This window comes from Gavia stellata, chromosome 1 (genome assembly GCF_030936135.1).
Source record: "Gavia stellata isolate bGavSte3 chromosome 1, bGavSte3.hap2, whole genome shotgun sequence".
Lineage (NCBI taxonomy): Eukaryota > Metazoa > Chordata > Aves > Gaviiformes > Gaviidae > Gavia > Gavia stellata.
Window position 1 is genome coordinate 1,610,090 of NC_082594.1, and position 15,098 is coordinate 1,625,187.

Below are 15,098 nucleotides of genomic sequence, written 5' to 3' on the forward strand. Positions count from 1 at the left end.
GCTACCCCGGGGGACGAGCCCGTTGTTCAGAAGCATTTCCAGATGGGCTTCAGCAGCAATTAAATTGCCATTAGGAGGAAAATCGTCACCCCTGCCTCCCCTTCCCAGGCCGCTTCAGTTCTAATTGAATTGCCTGTCCACAAGCAGAATGCCGCGGCGGTGACCACATCCTGCAGCGCATCCTCATCCCACAGAGCATCCTCATCCCACAGAGTATCCCCATCCTGCAGCGCATCCTCATCCCACAGAGCATCCTCGCAGAGGTTGCCATAGTGACAGCAGGCACTCCAGAGGGATGCGAGGTTTCGGGAATATGGGCGGAGGGTGGTGGGACTGCTGCCCAGGGCACGCTGGATGTGAAGGGAGGTATGAAACGCTGGGGGGTTGTGAGCGGCACAGGCTCCTGGGGGAGGTGGAAAAAGGGACTAAAGGGAGAGGAAGATACAATGGGGGATGACAAAGACATGAGGAGGCGGTTTGGGGTACCCAAGGAGCACAGCAAAGGATGTTGTTGAAAACTGTAAATATAGAAGAGAACTATCCATCCTAAGAAAGCTTAAAAATCTCAATTTAACATCTCTCCCCTTCGAAGCTCTCAAGTCAGTGTCCTGAAGGGACCTCTTTCTTGGCTGCAGACACAAACAAAGCCTCTGTGCCAAGGTCTGACTTGGGTGTGGGGAGATGAACCTTTTAATTGGTCTATTACAGTAAATTACTGATAGAAGTCAACAGAAGATAAAGATAAGAAGAGGAAGTAAGTTAACATAAGTCTTCTGTTATCACTAAAGGGCTCTCTCCTAGTGTTGTTTCTGGTATAGCCGGAGAAGAAGAGTCTGGACACTGACAGAGGGAGGAAATCAGGCATAATAGATGACTCAAACAGCAAGTGAGTGGGATACTCCATCTCCGGATGGATTTGGGGGCTCCATCCTCTGGTACTGATACTTGGAGAAGGAGTGGGCCTGTGAGGCAGTAGGAAAGGTCCTACGACAAGAGCTGCCATGTCGAGGGCCTTGCAGGACCACAAGCCAGAGGTGACCCTGCCAGCCCAACCCGAGAGCAGGACTACGCAGCTCCACACTTCCCACCAGCTCTGGCTTCACCCATGGGCTTCTCTGCCCAATGCCACCCAACCCCCATGTTGTTTCCTCTCTTATTCTTATTTTTTCTCTTTCTTGGACATCTCTGCATAAAGAGGTAGCACCTGTAGCAGTGCTGAAGCCACCCTGAGCCCAGCAGTCCAGTTAAAACCATGTCCCAAACAGCTAGATGCTGGCACATTTCTCCACACCTCAGAATAACTGACAAAGGTGGCTCCTGCAGTGAATTTGCACCTGAGAGTCAGCATGAGACACAGCACCTGCTTTTCATACCTTTGCTGCTCTTTTCTCCTCCTTTGTGTTTTGTCTTTAGCGAAAGAAGGCCAGAGCCCAGCATAACAGGAATTCCAGCCTATAAAACCTTTGTTTTCCCCCCCAAAAAGGACAATGACTGTGTTAAATACCTCTCCAAAGAGCGTTTCTTACAAAAACTCTGTAGCTATTTGGAAAGGCAGTAAGAGATGTTGTTAAAATGAAACAGTACTTCAAATGCTTCAATCCTTGCCTCCTTTTTTTTTCTTCCTGTGTGCTTAGTGAAAGCTTTAAATTATTCTGAATGGTGATTTTTTTGCCATCAGAGCAGGCAGGCTCTTTCTGCACGTGAAACCTTGAACCTCATTAAGTAGTTTCACACAGGACAGTGACAGCCATGCCCACACCCAGTGTTATCAGTGCTCAGCTACGTAGCCATGATTAAAAGTGGGATTTTCCCTTCAGATATCTAGATAGGAGAATTATCATTCTCTCAGATGTCGATGCTCCTCCATGGTTATTTCCCTGAAGAACAGATAAAAGACCCTCATAGAAGATAAAAATATCCGCCTGTTATTTCTTTACCAGGAATAACCACAGCGTGGAGTGTTTGAAACCTCTCATGATCTTGCCAATGCATGAGAAGTCAGAGAGTGGCGATCTGGCTTCCAAATATTTCCCTGTGAGAGGACTTTGGTTAGCTAGCTTCAAGGCACCACAGTGCATATAGCAGATGCTAGCAGCCCGAGCAGCTCCAGAGCCGGGCAATCATATAAAAAGATTATAGGTGATATGGCTTAGATCGTGCTTATGGAGATTTGCTATGTTGGCCTGGAGAAAACACTGACCTCACGGGAGATGACAACTAAGTCCAATGTATTTGAGGGTTAATCAGCCACCAGAAGAATTTTTAAAGCTGATTATGTTGCTACAGGGAAGTTAAACTGAGTCCCATCTGCTATTGTGCTGTCACGGAGAGCAGTAACGAAGAAGCCGGCACGACTCTGCACTGTGCTGCGCTGGGGCCCGGCACATCACGGCTTTCCTGGGCTCTTTGGGGTGATTGCAGAGCCTCCCTGCACTCACTGGCCATGCATGTTGCCAGCAGAAATCTCTATTTTTCATCTATTACTAACGACAAAATTTGCAGTCCTTATGGCCGAGGAGGAAAGCCAGAAAATAGGAGATCAATATGCGAGTGAAGAAAAGTCGACATTTCTATGTTTTCACCCTCACATATTGTTTCACCTAATGGAGGCACAGCACGCTCAGACCAAACTGAGCAGCAGCAAAGAGTCTGGGGGCTAAAAACCACGGGAGAGGCCACATTGCCGGCAATGAATATGAGCCAGGCTGGGAGGAGAAGGGCTGACAGGCTGCTGGCAGCGGCCAGCTCGTGTGCTGGGAGCCGCCAAGGCTGGCGGGGACCGTGGCGAAGCTCAGCTGGAGGGAATGACTTCTTCCTAGCCAAAAGGAGCGTGTGCATCCACATATGCATATGTACGACTGTGTGCATGCGTTGCTCCTGCTTTCAGGGAAAGGCCCTGCTCTCTGTGCTGCTGTTATGAAACCCAGAGTTCCCACATGTAAGATAATTGCAGCTATGAAATAGCAGATAACTGTCTGTGCCCCCAAAATGAGAGTTTTCTTCTAATGTAAATAAAATCGTGTAAGTTCATAGAGACTTGTTAATAACACATAGCTCCTGTTTGGGATTTGCAGTTATGCAATGTGGGGGTAGAGAGCATATCCCTTCTCCTTTGCATGGTTAAGCGTATCCCTCCTCCTGGCAGGGTTGGGTTTGCAGCGTCTCAGTATCGTACCCCTGAACAATAATCCACATATTTTGTTCTTCCCAACGTGTTTAATGTTTTTGTTTCCACAGAAGAATGGCTAAGCACACAGCGATGTCACCGAATATCAGAAATAAAAAACGTCTCTACAGTCACGTTAGCATCCTCAACGATCTGGTACCGCAGACCAAATCCTCACCCACAACAAACCAGATTTAGCTCTGTCGATCGCACAGCTCTGCCCAGCCCTGCGCCAGAGAGCCTCGGGGCTGAACCCAGCCGGTACAGTGTTTCCATGGCAATTTTACCGCACACAGTTTATTCCAGATCGCCTGCAAAACGGCTCAGGGCTCCCACGATATTCTGGGTTGGGTTTCTGCCCCCGGTTTGTGCAGTGAAACGGAGTCACACGGGATGAACCCAGCGCATCCTTCCAGCTCGCTGCTGAGCCTCTCAGCAGGCACTGTGCATGCCTTCGCTCTGCCGCACATCCTTTGTTTTATTATTTATGTATCCTGAACACCCTGTTCTCCTGTGCCTCATGGGCTACCTGGTAATAATAACAGAGCAACTCCCATCCTTTCATTTCCCTCTCTCAGAGTAGCGTATTGCCAGAAAGGCAGCACAACTCTAAACACAGGCAGTAACGACATCTCTGTGGGTTGATAGAGTGCTGCACGGGGAGGGGCGGGTGCCTTTTTGGGCCTGAATGCCGTTTTTAATCCGATCTGGGGTCAAAGCATCTCAAGTGCTTTGTCCTGAAGAAGCGCAGGCGCTCTGCAGGCAGAGCACGAAGAAAGGGAGTGGGCTGGCAGGTGGGAAGGAGGCAGCAGGGACCGCTGAGATTAGGAAAACATTTTCAAACTCTGCAGCTGCCCCTGGCTTGGTGCTTCCCTCCGGCACGGACAACACACTCCTCAGCTTCCTCAGGGGCATAACACTCTAAATACACACCCTTTAAAAGCAGTATGTAACGTGCAGCTCAGAGCCGCTGGAAAGACTTCTGCTCTCAGCCCAAAGGGAGGGCAGGGAGCAGCTCTCCTCGCCGTTGCCACACTCTTAGCTCCCCGGTTCACGGACCCCGACGCAGCCGGCAAACGCAGCCGGTGAGATCTTTCATAAGGGGCAGCTTGGAGCCAAAAACACACCAGAAATCCAATTCTGCCCACGGGCACGTGTCCGAGGCAGCAGCCCCAAGCCAGCAAGCAGAGAGGAACTCGGGCTCATCACCTCTTCCCACCCTAATCGTGTGTTCTAGCTGATAAACAACATTTTATAGGCTCTGGTGACTAAGGGTTAATCACATAGGGGCAAAGGTATTTACTGAGGCTGAGTAGCGCAGTGGCTTAGTGTGCCAGGCATAGGTGCGGGAAAGCCGCGGTGAGCATCCCCATCCCCAGCACCCCTCCAGAGGAGGCACCGATCCAGCTCTCCACGCCCTCCCTTCGCTCGGGGCACAGGCTCCTTCCAGGGCTGCTATTTCACTGGGGGAAATTTTGGCGCCTCCCACTCACTTGGGCTTGGCTTCGGTCACCAGTCCCCTCGTATATCAACACCTGTCCTTTACAAACCAGAAACCAAACACAGACCTGGTTATTTTTAATCATCCCCTCTAGGTATTAATAGCCCATGTGCGTGCTCTGCTGAGCAGTTGTCCACCAGCCGCATCCATCTGCAGAAGAGAGATGTGACGGGCCCATTGCCTCTGGTGAGAGAAGAAGAAAGGAGTACGGATCAGGCTTTTCATCCCAATTTATCCCCTCAATTAATCCCAAAGTACGGGGTAAGTTGTGTGGAACTGAGAAAATCTGTACTGAAAACTTTCTGCAAGGAGAGTACCTGAGATCCTGGGTGTCTGGGATTTCCTGATTGTCAGTAAAAATAAATGATGCCTTGATCTTTACCAAGAAATGCTGCTGTATCTTACCATATGGTGTAGGTTTTGTAGGTATCCGCAGGGTAGACAAGCTGAACTGAACTGCCCCGTGGTTGCACAGTCCCAACAGTTACTTTTTTTACCAGACTTTTGATAACATTGCTATAGTTTATAACAAGCACGTCCATGTCATCCTTCAGCTGGACTGACCCCAGGTCTCCCTCTGCCTTCACCTGGTTGAGAACGGGGAAGAAAAGGAAAAAAAGCAGCAGAAAAAGGGGACACAGACCTGCGTTGCTGGAACAGCCACAGTGCAAAGGGGGCCAGGGCCGTGTCTTACCCATGAGGGCAAGACGTCATGTAGCGAAGGTCCAATGTAGCCCCAAATCCTGACTCTGCCTGCTGAGGGCTCCTCCTCTAATTAATTTGGCAGCTCTCAGTGCCAATTTGGGAGCGCATGCAGGCAGCCGTGCCATTGCACATGCAGGCCATCGCGGTACCAGACACCAGGGGAGGGAGATGGTGCTCTGCCCAGAAAGCCGAAGTCTCCTGAATGCTGCATTTTTCCATCGTGTACTTTAAAAAAAACTTTGTAAAATGACTTATCTGGGTTAGGCAAGAGTGGGAGCTGCACCCGGCGCTGCTTGGTGAAGGGCTGTGAGCAAAAAACGTTGCAGCAGCAAACATCAGAGCTGCTTTAGGGAAGAGGGACATGTCAGAGGTGGGTTTTGTGCTGAGCATCCCCTGCAGAAGAGCCGTCAGGAACCACTGCTCCCTCTGCCACCACAGAGATGCATCCCACGCTGCCAGCAGCATGCAAACCCAACCTCACAGAGGGGCTGGAGGGGGCTAGCTTGGACAGGCAGAAAATGGAGAGGGGCAGAATAGATGTTTTTCATGCCTGCACATAATTAATTTATTTTCCCATGTCTTTATCTAAAGCATCAGATACCAGCCTGGTGTGAGAAAGGCGACTCGGACAGACGGACATCCAATGCAGCAGGATGACAGAAAACTTCAAGTGACCGACCCTGCATGGCAATTCCTGCAGAGCTTCCAAACGGGTCAGATTCTTTGGTTTAAGTCACTTTTGTTTCTCTCATCCCTCTGAACAAGGGTGTCACTCCAGCCGTGACACCGCAGGGCTATCAGCAAGGCAGGTGGTAGGAAAAGGCTGCATCTTTGGTGAGAGGAACTGATATTTTTAGAAGAAATGGATGTGTTTTGTTCAGTGAGGGTTTCTGACCTGACGGAAGAGCTTGTGTGTCCAGGAGCAGCCCATTCCCATAATAATGACATCATCACTTCCCAGAAAATCCTTTTAAGGTAGCACAGGCAATGGCCAACCCCATCTCCAAGCAGGCTGGTTGAGTTACCTCGCAGAAGGACATCACCTCTGCTCTCCCTCCAGAGGAAGATGGGCGATAATGAGTAAGAAGTGTCACTGCTTGAAACCACTCGTGTTGCCGTGGGATGCTGTGACCTGTGCCGCAGGGCTTTCGTCCAACACCTGCAGCACTGAGCCTCATGGCCTTGCATCTGTGCAGCCAGGACACCATTACAGCTTCGTGTCCTGTTTCTTGTGGGTAGCGATTGCCACTGATGCGTGAACTGCCCTTAATCTTCGCCCCAGCTTTTCCACCCCTCGCTTCATAGCATTTGGTTGTAGCTCTATGCATGGGACAAACAGAACTCAGTAGGTCCCCTTAGGAGCTAACACTCATTGAATTAGCAGATAAACATTGCCCTGCGGTATCTGTGCACCAAACCTATCAGCCAAATCGTGCTGCAGCGTCTGCCCCAGATCACAGCGTGCTCCAGCCAGCACAATGAGCATAACCAGCAAGAACGGCCGACAAGGGAGGGCGAGAGGGGCCTGGGGAAGTTACCCCAGAAAAGTACAGGGGAGCCCCCCGCTGCAGCATGGAAGATGCTTGTCCGATGCATCCATCTGCTGCAGCGCAGGGGATGCCCATACAGAATCCATCCGCTGCAGCGCAGGGGATGCTCGTCCAGTGTCAGTCTACTGCAGTGCAGGGGATGCTCATCCAGAGCTTCTCTGCCTTGCCATGAACTGGGAGCGCTTTCTCTTTCCCTCCCTTTTTTTTTTATTGTTTCCCAACATTAACCTTCCCCATCACAGCCCCTGTCTACCATGGGCTGCAAATAAGCATTCGTGTGCGTGAGCCTGGCTCCGCACACCTGATGGGAGAGCAGCGTGCCCTTCCCAGGCCAGCAGCCCGCTCCTTCCCTGCACACCAGCCCCGTTGGCAGCGCAGGATTCCCAACGAGCACTGACCGCTGTCTCGGAGAAGCAGCTCCCCTTGAACACACTTTCCCATGCGTCAATCCCGCTGTGCCGCATATTCACCTGCCAAAACCAGTATACCACAAACCACCGGAGGTACCTCATGCTAAACATCCACTGATACCCGCTGGCATCGCTTGGTGAAACCATCGCTATCAGTCCCTCCACTGCTACCGTTTCACCTTGCACATTTCTTATCAAAATGCCCAGCATCAAAGCAGTCGCAGGAACAGGCCTCCGCGATCCCCGTCGCTCCGACAATCCTACCGTTGCTTCGCTAAGCCAAGGTCAGCCTGAACTTCCCATACACACAATGTTTCGATTTTCCAAGTACCAGGCAAACTGCTACAGACATCGTCTCACCTGTGATTCATTGCTGTGTGCCAAGAAAAAAAAATCAACAAATTCGCCTCTCATGAGCTCTATTTTTTTTTCTAGCTGCTTTGCTTAAAACCCAAATGTAGTCATCTATGATTTGCATGGTTGGATTTAGTGATTCAGCCAAGGCCAGCGCTTCCTCAGCTCTCCTCTCTGTGTACTCGAGTGTGTCTCCTTGCTGTTAAAACAAACTGCATGAGCATTACCCAGAAATCATCTGCTCCTGCAGCGCAGGGGGCGAGGCCAGAGCCCCATCGGCTTTGATGAGGAATCTCTGAGCTCTGGGATGAACACCTAATTAGTCGCAAAATCCTTCCTCCATCAGCTGAAGCAAACCCATTTCAGGAGGCTCCCAAATCTGTCCTCCCCCCCATATCCCCCTAGTTCCGTACCCCTCCAAGCATCCTCAGCAGCCCAGCGCAACCCGCTGCTGAGGAGGAGTTTGTCAAGCCAACCCAGAGCCATGAGTCCCAAGGGGACACCAGCCAGCCCAGAGCTATGGGTCCCATGGGGACAACCACCCAGCCCAGAGCTATGGGTCCCAAGGGGACACCAGCCAGCCTGGAGCCATGGGTCCCATGCAGACACCCAACCAGCCCAGAGCTGTGGGTCCCATGGGGACATGCAACCAGCCCAGAGGCCTGGGTCCCATGGGGACACCCAACCAGCCTGGAGCCACGTGTCCCATGGGGACAAACAACCAGCCCAGAGCCATGGGTCCCATGGGGACACCCAACCAGCCCGGAGCCCTGGGTCCCATGGGGACACCCAACCAGCCTGGAGCCATGGGTCCCATGGGGACACCCAACCAGCCCAGAGCCCTGGGTCCCATGGGGACACCCAACCAGCCTGGAGCCATGGGTCCCATGGGGACAAGCCCGGCTGCTGTGGGGAAGGAGCCCCAGGGTGCCCCAAGGAAGGAGCAGGTGCCCGTGGCACAGGGACCCTGAGGGAGCTGCCACAAGGTGGCACTGGCACCTTGTCACCCAGCCTGGTGGCGTCCAGCCCGAGGCCCCAGGGTGGGGGCACCCAGGGCATCCCCCCAGCCCTGCTGCAGGCTCTGGTCCAAATTTAACTGCGGGGATGGACGGGAGGAGCTGCCAATGGATCAGAAATCGGGTGAATAAAGATCACCGCAGGAGCTATGTCTTGCAGGAGGGTTTGTCCCCCTTAGGGTCTTCTGGATTAGGGAAAAGCAGCATTTTAATTATTTTTTATGACATGCCACCCTGTAACAAACTTGTCCCACCCTGGTCACGGCAACAGAAGGGGCCTCTGGGGTCACTAGATCCACGCCAGCCTCCCCCTCTCCCAGGAGGGCCGGTGGCCATGAGGAGAGGCAAGAAGACCGCATCACCAGGGGGTTTTGGGGTACCACACTCACCGTTCAGCACCCGTCCCATCACAGGGACCCCCATGCTGGCCCTGGCGCGAGCAACTGCTCCATGGCTCATCCCACTGGAGGAGCCAGTATTAGAGGAGGACAAACACCGCAGAGGTGGAGTAACCCCGAGCGCGGTGCGTGCTTGCACAAACCAACCCGGCGGAGGGTTGCTGTGTCAGCTGTCCCCGCCTGGCCCGATTCCCCCAATTTATTTGCAGATAAAGGGTTTATTTTCCTTTCCCAGCACTGCAACCACAAGACAAACACAGCGAAGCCTCTCGAGCTACTTCCCGCTTGGGCCAGGTGCCAGGGGACGTTGGTGGCATTTGCCCCCGCGCCACCAGAAAGTCCCATTGGTACCACGTGCCCAGCTCAGAACTCACAGTGAGCTCGACCCCAAAGCGGGCAGCCCCCGAGGGCTCCCCAAAACCCCCTGCCCTGGGTTTTGTGCCCAAGCCGAGGGCAGGGGAAATCAAGAAGGTTGTTGAGCTGCTGCTGTCCCGGTGCCTCCGGTGCCAAGGTTTCCAGCCCTACCCGAAACGTGCTCACATCCAGTATTATTTTTTGGATTAGGGTTTGGCGTCACTGTTTGGGCTCTGGCATCGCAGCCGTGTTTAACCTTTAATGCAGGCGGAAAGGCCCCTATGGGCCAGCTAATCTAGCTGCAATTAAAGACATTAATTATGCCATTATTAACAGGTTAAGACGTGCGAGGGACTGGGTCACTGGCGCTGCCCCACAGCCTGTTTTGAAGGATGGGGACATTTACAGTCCTGGACACCGGCCACTCCATGGGCCAGTCCCAAACCTGGCCAGCTTAATAGCGGAGCCAAAGCCAAGGAGCCCAGCAGGACCCGAGAACATCCCCTTCCGTCTGCCGCTGCGCCCTCGCCCCGTGGAAAACACATTTGGGACCTGCAGTACAAAAGGCCAAAGCTACAGTCGACAGCAGGAAGGAAGCAGGAAAAACTTCGGCATCACTGTCGGGAGCCCGGAGAGACCTTCGGGGACGCGTGGAGCCGGATGCCTGCGGCCAGGCTCGGGCCACGCTCGCAGCGTGTGCCCATGGCTCGGGCGATGCTCCCTGGCTGGCGGCGGGGAGGAAGCATTTTGTGTCCTGGGACGGGGGCTGCGATGCCCCCTCGGCAGCACACAGGGAGCAGGTTTAGCCCTTAGAGCATCCCCCGGGCTCCAGCAGCTGGGGCAGGGCAGCGGCACAGAGAGGTGCCCCACAGATGCCCCCCAATGCCAACTTTGCTTGGAGAAGAAGCAGACACGACCCCACTGGAAACCACCACCTCCTTTAATTCCCCGCCAGAAAAGCGGGGCCCAGCCCGACTCAAAAATTAAAGGGTTTCAAGCACCAGAAAATCCCGCTAGCTCGTGTCACCAAGCTGCTGGGAGCCCACGGAGGCCAATGCTGGCCGATCGAAGCGGGGAAATGGTGAATTTTTCTCCTTGAAGACCCCCGCCAGCCTCGGCAGGCCATGGTGGGAAAGGAGCTGCCTCTGCCATCCCCATCCCCCCGGGGCTCAGCCGAGGTGGGACCGGGACCTGCCGGTGGGTCGCACCCTGCCAGCTCCTGCCAGACAGGAGCCGTGGCCTGGCCAGGACGTCCCCGCGCTGCTCATACTGGGGCTGATCAGCTCCATGGGGGCACTGGGGCGGGCGCTTCCCAGCAGCTTTGGGGCCGGGCTGGCCGGCAGCGCTGCCCCATCCCGCGGGCAGCGGGATGCGCAGCAGCAATGTGACCCCAACCCCACCGTCTCCCGAGGGGACGAGACGTCGGGGCCGGGCTCAGATCATGGAGACCCTGTTCTTGATGTAGACGTGGTACGGGTCGCTGCGCTTGTCCACTTTGCGGGAGCGGGTGTAGCCCAGGATGAGGCTCCCCACCGTAGCAGCGAAGAGCGTCATGACGAAGAGGATGTACATGTAGGCGTTGTCGTTGCGGCCGGGACGGCTGGCGCGGGTGCTGGCATTGCGGGCGGCGGCGGCGGTGGTGGTGGCAGGGCGGTCGGCGGGGCAGAGGATGACCCCGTGCAGCGTCTGGTTCAAGGCATTAAGCACCGCCTGGAGGCTTCGGTGCCAGGTCTCTGTCCGGTTGTCCTCCTCCATGGCCTCACCCAGCCTGCGGGGAAGGACAGGGAGGCTCAGCTGGGGCTGCCCCCGTGGTGGCGGTGCCCCCGGAACGATGCTGGGGACATACGTCCTGCCAGACCCAACGATGACCCCAAAATGTTCCTTGACGCACCTCCTCTGCCCCACAGTGAGGGTGGAAGCAGGGACACCCAAGCCCTTTGCATTCGCTGCAGCCCCCTCCCCAAATTTCACTCCTTCCACAGATGGAATAAAGCCCCCGGAGCTTTGGGGCAGCTGCCTGCCCCCCTCTCCTCCCCAGGGCTGGGGACAATGGGGGGCCTGTACCGGGGGGCTGGAATGGCTGTGTCAAAGCCTGCTTCCCCCAGGGAAGTGGGGGGACAGTGGGCTTGCGTCCAGCACCACCTGTGTCCTGCACCCTTGCAGGGTGCAGAGCTGGCACCCAAGGGACCCCGAGGGGGCTGTCTGGGGTCCCCCATGCTAAATAACAGCTCAGGACTGATCCTGCCATGCATTGACCCCACTCGCTCCGGGCCAGGTTCCCCAGGATCCCCCTTTTTCCCCGTTGGTCCTAGCCTGGGGCCAGGAGCCACAACGGCCCTGGCAGGGGGGCACAGCTCCCCACATGCCCTCATGGGCCCATCCCGAGGGGTTGCTGTCCTAAACCCCCCACGGGGATTTCCCTCCCCATGGGTCCCAGACCCCCGCTGATCCCCCCCCAGCCCGGGATACGGTGCCCCTCTGCCAGCCCACCCCAGCCCCCCAGGCACCCTCTGTGCCCTCGTGCACCCTCACACCTCGCCGGGGCCCTGGAGCAGGCACGGACAGGAAGGGACACAGGGACACGGTCCCCAACATGTGCCATCCTTCGGCCCCACAAACTGCTGTTGTCCCCTGGGGTACCCACCCCGTCCCCCCCCTGCAACCGAGCACCCTGTGCCTGCGGCACCAGAAACTCTGCCCCATGCACAGGCAGCTGACACCCCCCCCCCCCAAAAAAAAGGTCACCCCAAACCCAGGGTGCACCTCCCAGGATGAGACCCCAGCAGCGAGGAGGAGGAAGGGGCTGAGCAGCCACGAGCCCACGGGGATGGGCTCGGACCTGTCTGTCTTCCTGACTTAGAGCCAACTTTGAAGCAGGAGGAAGGCTGAATTTGGGAGATTTAGGGCAAGATCTGGGTTTATCCCAGGAGGGGACCCACAGATGGGGTGCGGCATGGGGGTTAGGGGGGGCGTAGGGGGGGCGTAGGGCCAGGGAATGGGGGGATCACACTCACCCGGGGTGCCCTCCCTGCCTGCACTGCTGCCAGGCTGATCCGGGACTGGAGCATCGTGGGGCGGTGGCGAGGGATGCCGGCCGGGCTGGGAGTGCCGTGCAGCCTCCTCCCCTTCCCGGGGCAGAGCCACCTGCCAAGGCCACCCAGCCCCGACACGGGCCACCAGCCTGTCCCCAACCCCGCGGGTCCTGCTGCGGGCCCCCTCGTCCCGGCCGGATACCGGAGGCCTTACTGGGCCGAGAGAGCCGGACTCCGCGTTTCCCTCCCGGCACACGCTGCCGGTCACGCTTTCCTGTCCCTCCTCCGTCCGTCCCCGCTGTCCCCGAGCCCTCGCACCGGGCACCGAGCCTGCGCGGGGTGCCTTCATCCCCATTTTCCTCCCCATCGCCCCCCACGGGGCCCTTCTGGCCCCAGTGCTCCCAGCTGCGCCCCTTGCCCACCCGAAACCCCCGGGGGCTGCGGGGTGGGGGCCTGCAGGCAGGCACCCATGGGTGGCTCACGGGGAGCTGCCAGCGCAGCACAGCAGAGACACCCCAAAGCTCGGGGGGGGGGCAGAAAGAAGGCCTGGAGCAGCAGTGAGGGGCTGTGGGTGGGTGTCAGGTCCCGCTCCGAGCAGGGCGTGTGGGACTTCACTTGCTATTTTCCATTTCAGTGCCTCCGGCACAGGCTTCAGATCTGCCGGCAACGGGGGTGACTCAGAAACGGCCGTGGCCGTGCCACGCACCAACGGGGGACGGTTTTGGGGAGCCCAGACCGGATGCTGCCCCTCCTGTCCATGCCCCAGGAGAGCCGTGAGCATGCCCGAGGGGCAGCAGGCAGCTCCGGGGGGCTCAGTCTCAGGTCGGCTCCCTACCCCTTAAGAAACCTGTTGATTAAAATCACTTTATAGGTGTCTACCTATAGGTTTGCATCAATGGGCACGGACCCCAGTGCCATCGGGACCCCAGGGTGGCCGCGTCCCTTCGCCCAGGATGGCTGCTGCGAGCCCATGGGGATGCTGCGGCCGTGACAGAGATTTTGGAGGAGCCAACGCTGCCTGCACGGATCCCGGCAACCTCTCCTCCGACACCGCGGACTCAGCAGAAGCAGGTCCCCGTTGCCCAGCTGGGACGCTTGAGCCCAGGCTGCGTGGGCCCACGGGGTCCGGGATGGCCACGGCTCCTCTCCTTGGGCACCCCGAGCCCTTCCCCTCCTCCTCCCGCTTTCCCACCGCGTCGGCATCGCTCCGGTGGCCTTTTAACCACCGTTTACAGCCTCTTATCAGCGATTTTTCCATCCGCCCCGACATGACGAGGAGGATCTTCGCTGTGTGAGAATTTCTCTGGACACAGGGCGAGAAAAAGGTCGTTATTCATAGTCTTGGGGTAAACAAACGAGCAAAGGATCGGCAGCCAAAGTTCCCAGCAACCCTTGTTATAGAAAATCCGCCTCTTTTTACATGGCAGTGAGGGAAAGATGCTCGACTAACCAGTCCCTCTTCCTCTCGTCCAAAGGGTGCGAACAGTCACCTGAATTTTGGATTTTCAGGGGGGAGAGAGGTAGAAAAACCCCACAAAAGCCCCTGTTTGGGCATTTCCCCAGCGAGCAACGGGGACGTGGTACCCCTGGAGGTCTCAGCCGAGGGATGGAGACCCGCGGGGCTGGGGAGAGCAGCCCCGATGGAGGTTTGGATGTTTAAGCCACAGCCCGAACCTCCGTGCCACCGTTCATGCACCGTCTACAGGCAAAGGCACGAGAGCTCTTGGCTCGCAATAAAGCCCCAGGCGGCTGCTGCGCCCCTTCGTCAGCCGCCCCGAGGGTTTGCCGAAACACCCAGCCGAGGCGCCGGCAGTTCTAGTCCCCGGGGTCTTCCGAAAAGACCAAGGTGCAGTCGAACACCTCCTGGAAGGAGTCGAGGAAGGGCTGGAGGACGTGCTCGACGGTGACGTGCCGCCCCAGCTCGCGGCTCAGCGAGGTGACGCCTTTCCCCTCCAGCCCACAGGGGACGATGTGGTCGAACCAGGTGAGGTCGGTGCAGCAGTTCAGCGCCAGCCCGTGCGAGGTGATGTGATTCCCGCAGTGCACCCCTGTGGGGGCCAAAGCACCCACCCGTCAGCGCCCGTCCCCAGGGACGCCCCGGTGTGAGACATTTAGTGACCGCGCCGCTCAGACCGCTATAAACGCCCCCCGCCCCCCGCATGCCGTGCTCCCCGCTTCCGCCAGGGAAAAGCCCTAACCCACAGGCAGACTCCCCAAATTTGGGGCAGATGGGGTGCAGCGCATCCGACTCCCTCCGGCCCCGCGTCTCCCAGCACCTCCCACCGCTGGTGCGTCCGACTCCCTCCGGCCCCGCGTCTCCCAGCACCTCCCACCGCTGGGGTTTCAGGTGGACCTGGGCACGGGGCCGCCGTCTAAAGAGGGGTCCGGGGCGCAGAACCCCGAAACCAGGCCGCAGAGCCCGGCTGGGGGTGCAGGGCTGCAGGAGGGGGTGCAGGAGGTGGGGCTGCGGTGCAGGGCCTGCCTGGCTTGCAGGGGAACAGCATGGGGGCTGGAGGGGGGGACAGGGGAAGGGGGCAAGGCTGGGGAGCAGGCTGCAGGCACCCAGCCCGGGGTGCAAGGGCCTGGGCGCAGCGTGCGAAGTGCCGGGCCCA

At 57.1% G+C, this 15,098-nt stretch overlaps 1 protein-coding gene across 2 annotated transcripts; it reads right to left on the bottom strand.

Annotated features, from left to right (window-relative positions):
- Window positions 1-10,851: 10,851 nt before the first annotated feature.
- Window positions 10,852-13,566, bottom strand: KCNE3 (potassium voltage-gated channel subfamily E regulatory subunit 3). Of its 2 annotated transcripts, XM_059818746.1 has the most exons (3): window positions 12,469-12,522; window positions 12,148-12,167; window positions 10,852-11,243 (listed from the first exon to the last, which is right to left on the bottom strand). In XM_059818746.1, the coding sequence occupies exons 1-3, from the start codon at window positions 12,520-12,522 to the stop codon at window positions 10,889-10,891; spliced, it is 429 nt and encodes a 142-aa protein (XP_059674729.1). In that variant the 3' UTR covers window positions 10,852-10,888. The 2 variants fall into 2 exon arrangements, with proteins under 2 accessions (XP_059674729.1, XP_059674738.1); XM_059818755.1 differs by lacking the exons at window positions 12,148-12,167; window positions 12,469-12,522 and adding an exon at window positions 13,366-13,566 and having other exon boundaries at window positions 10,852-11,222.
- Window positions 13,567-15,098: the final 1,532 nt, after the last annotated feature.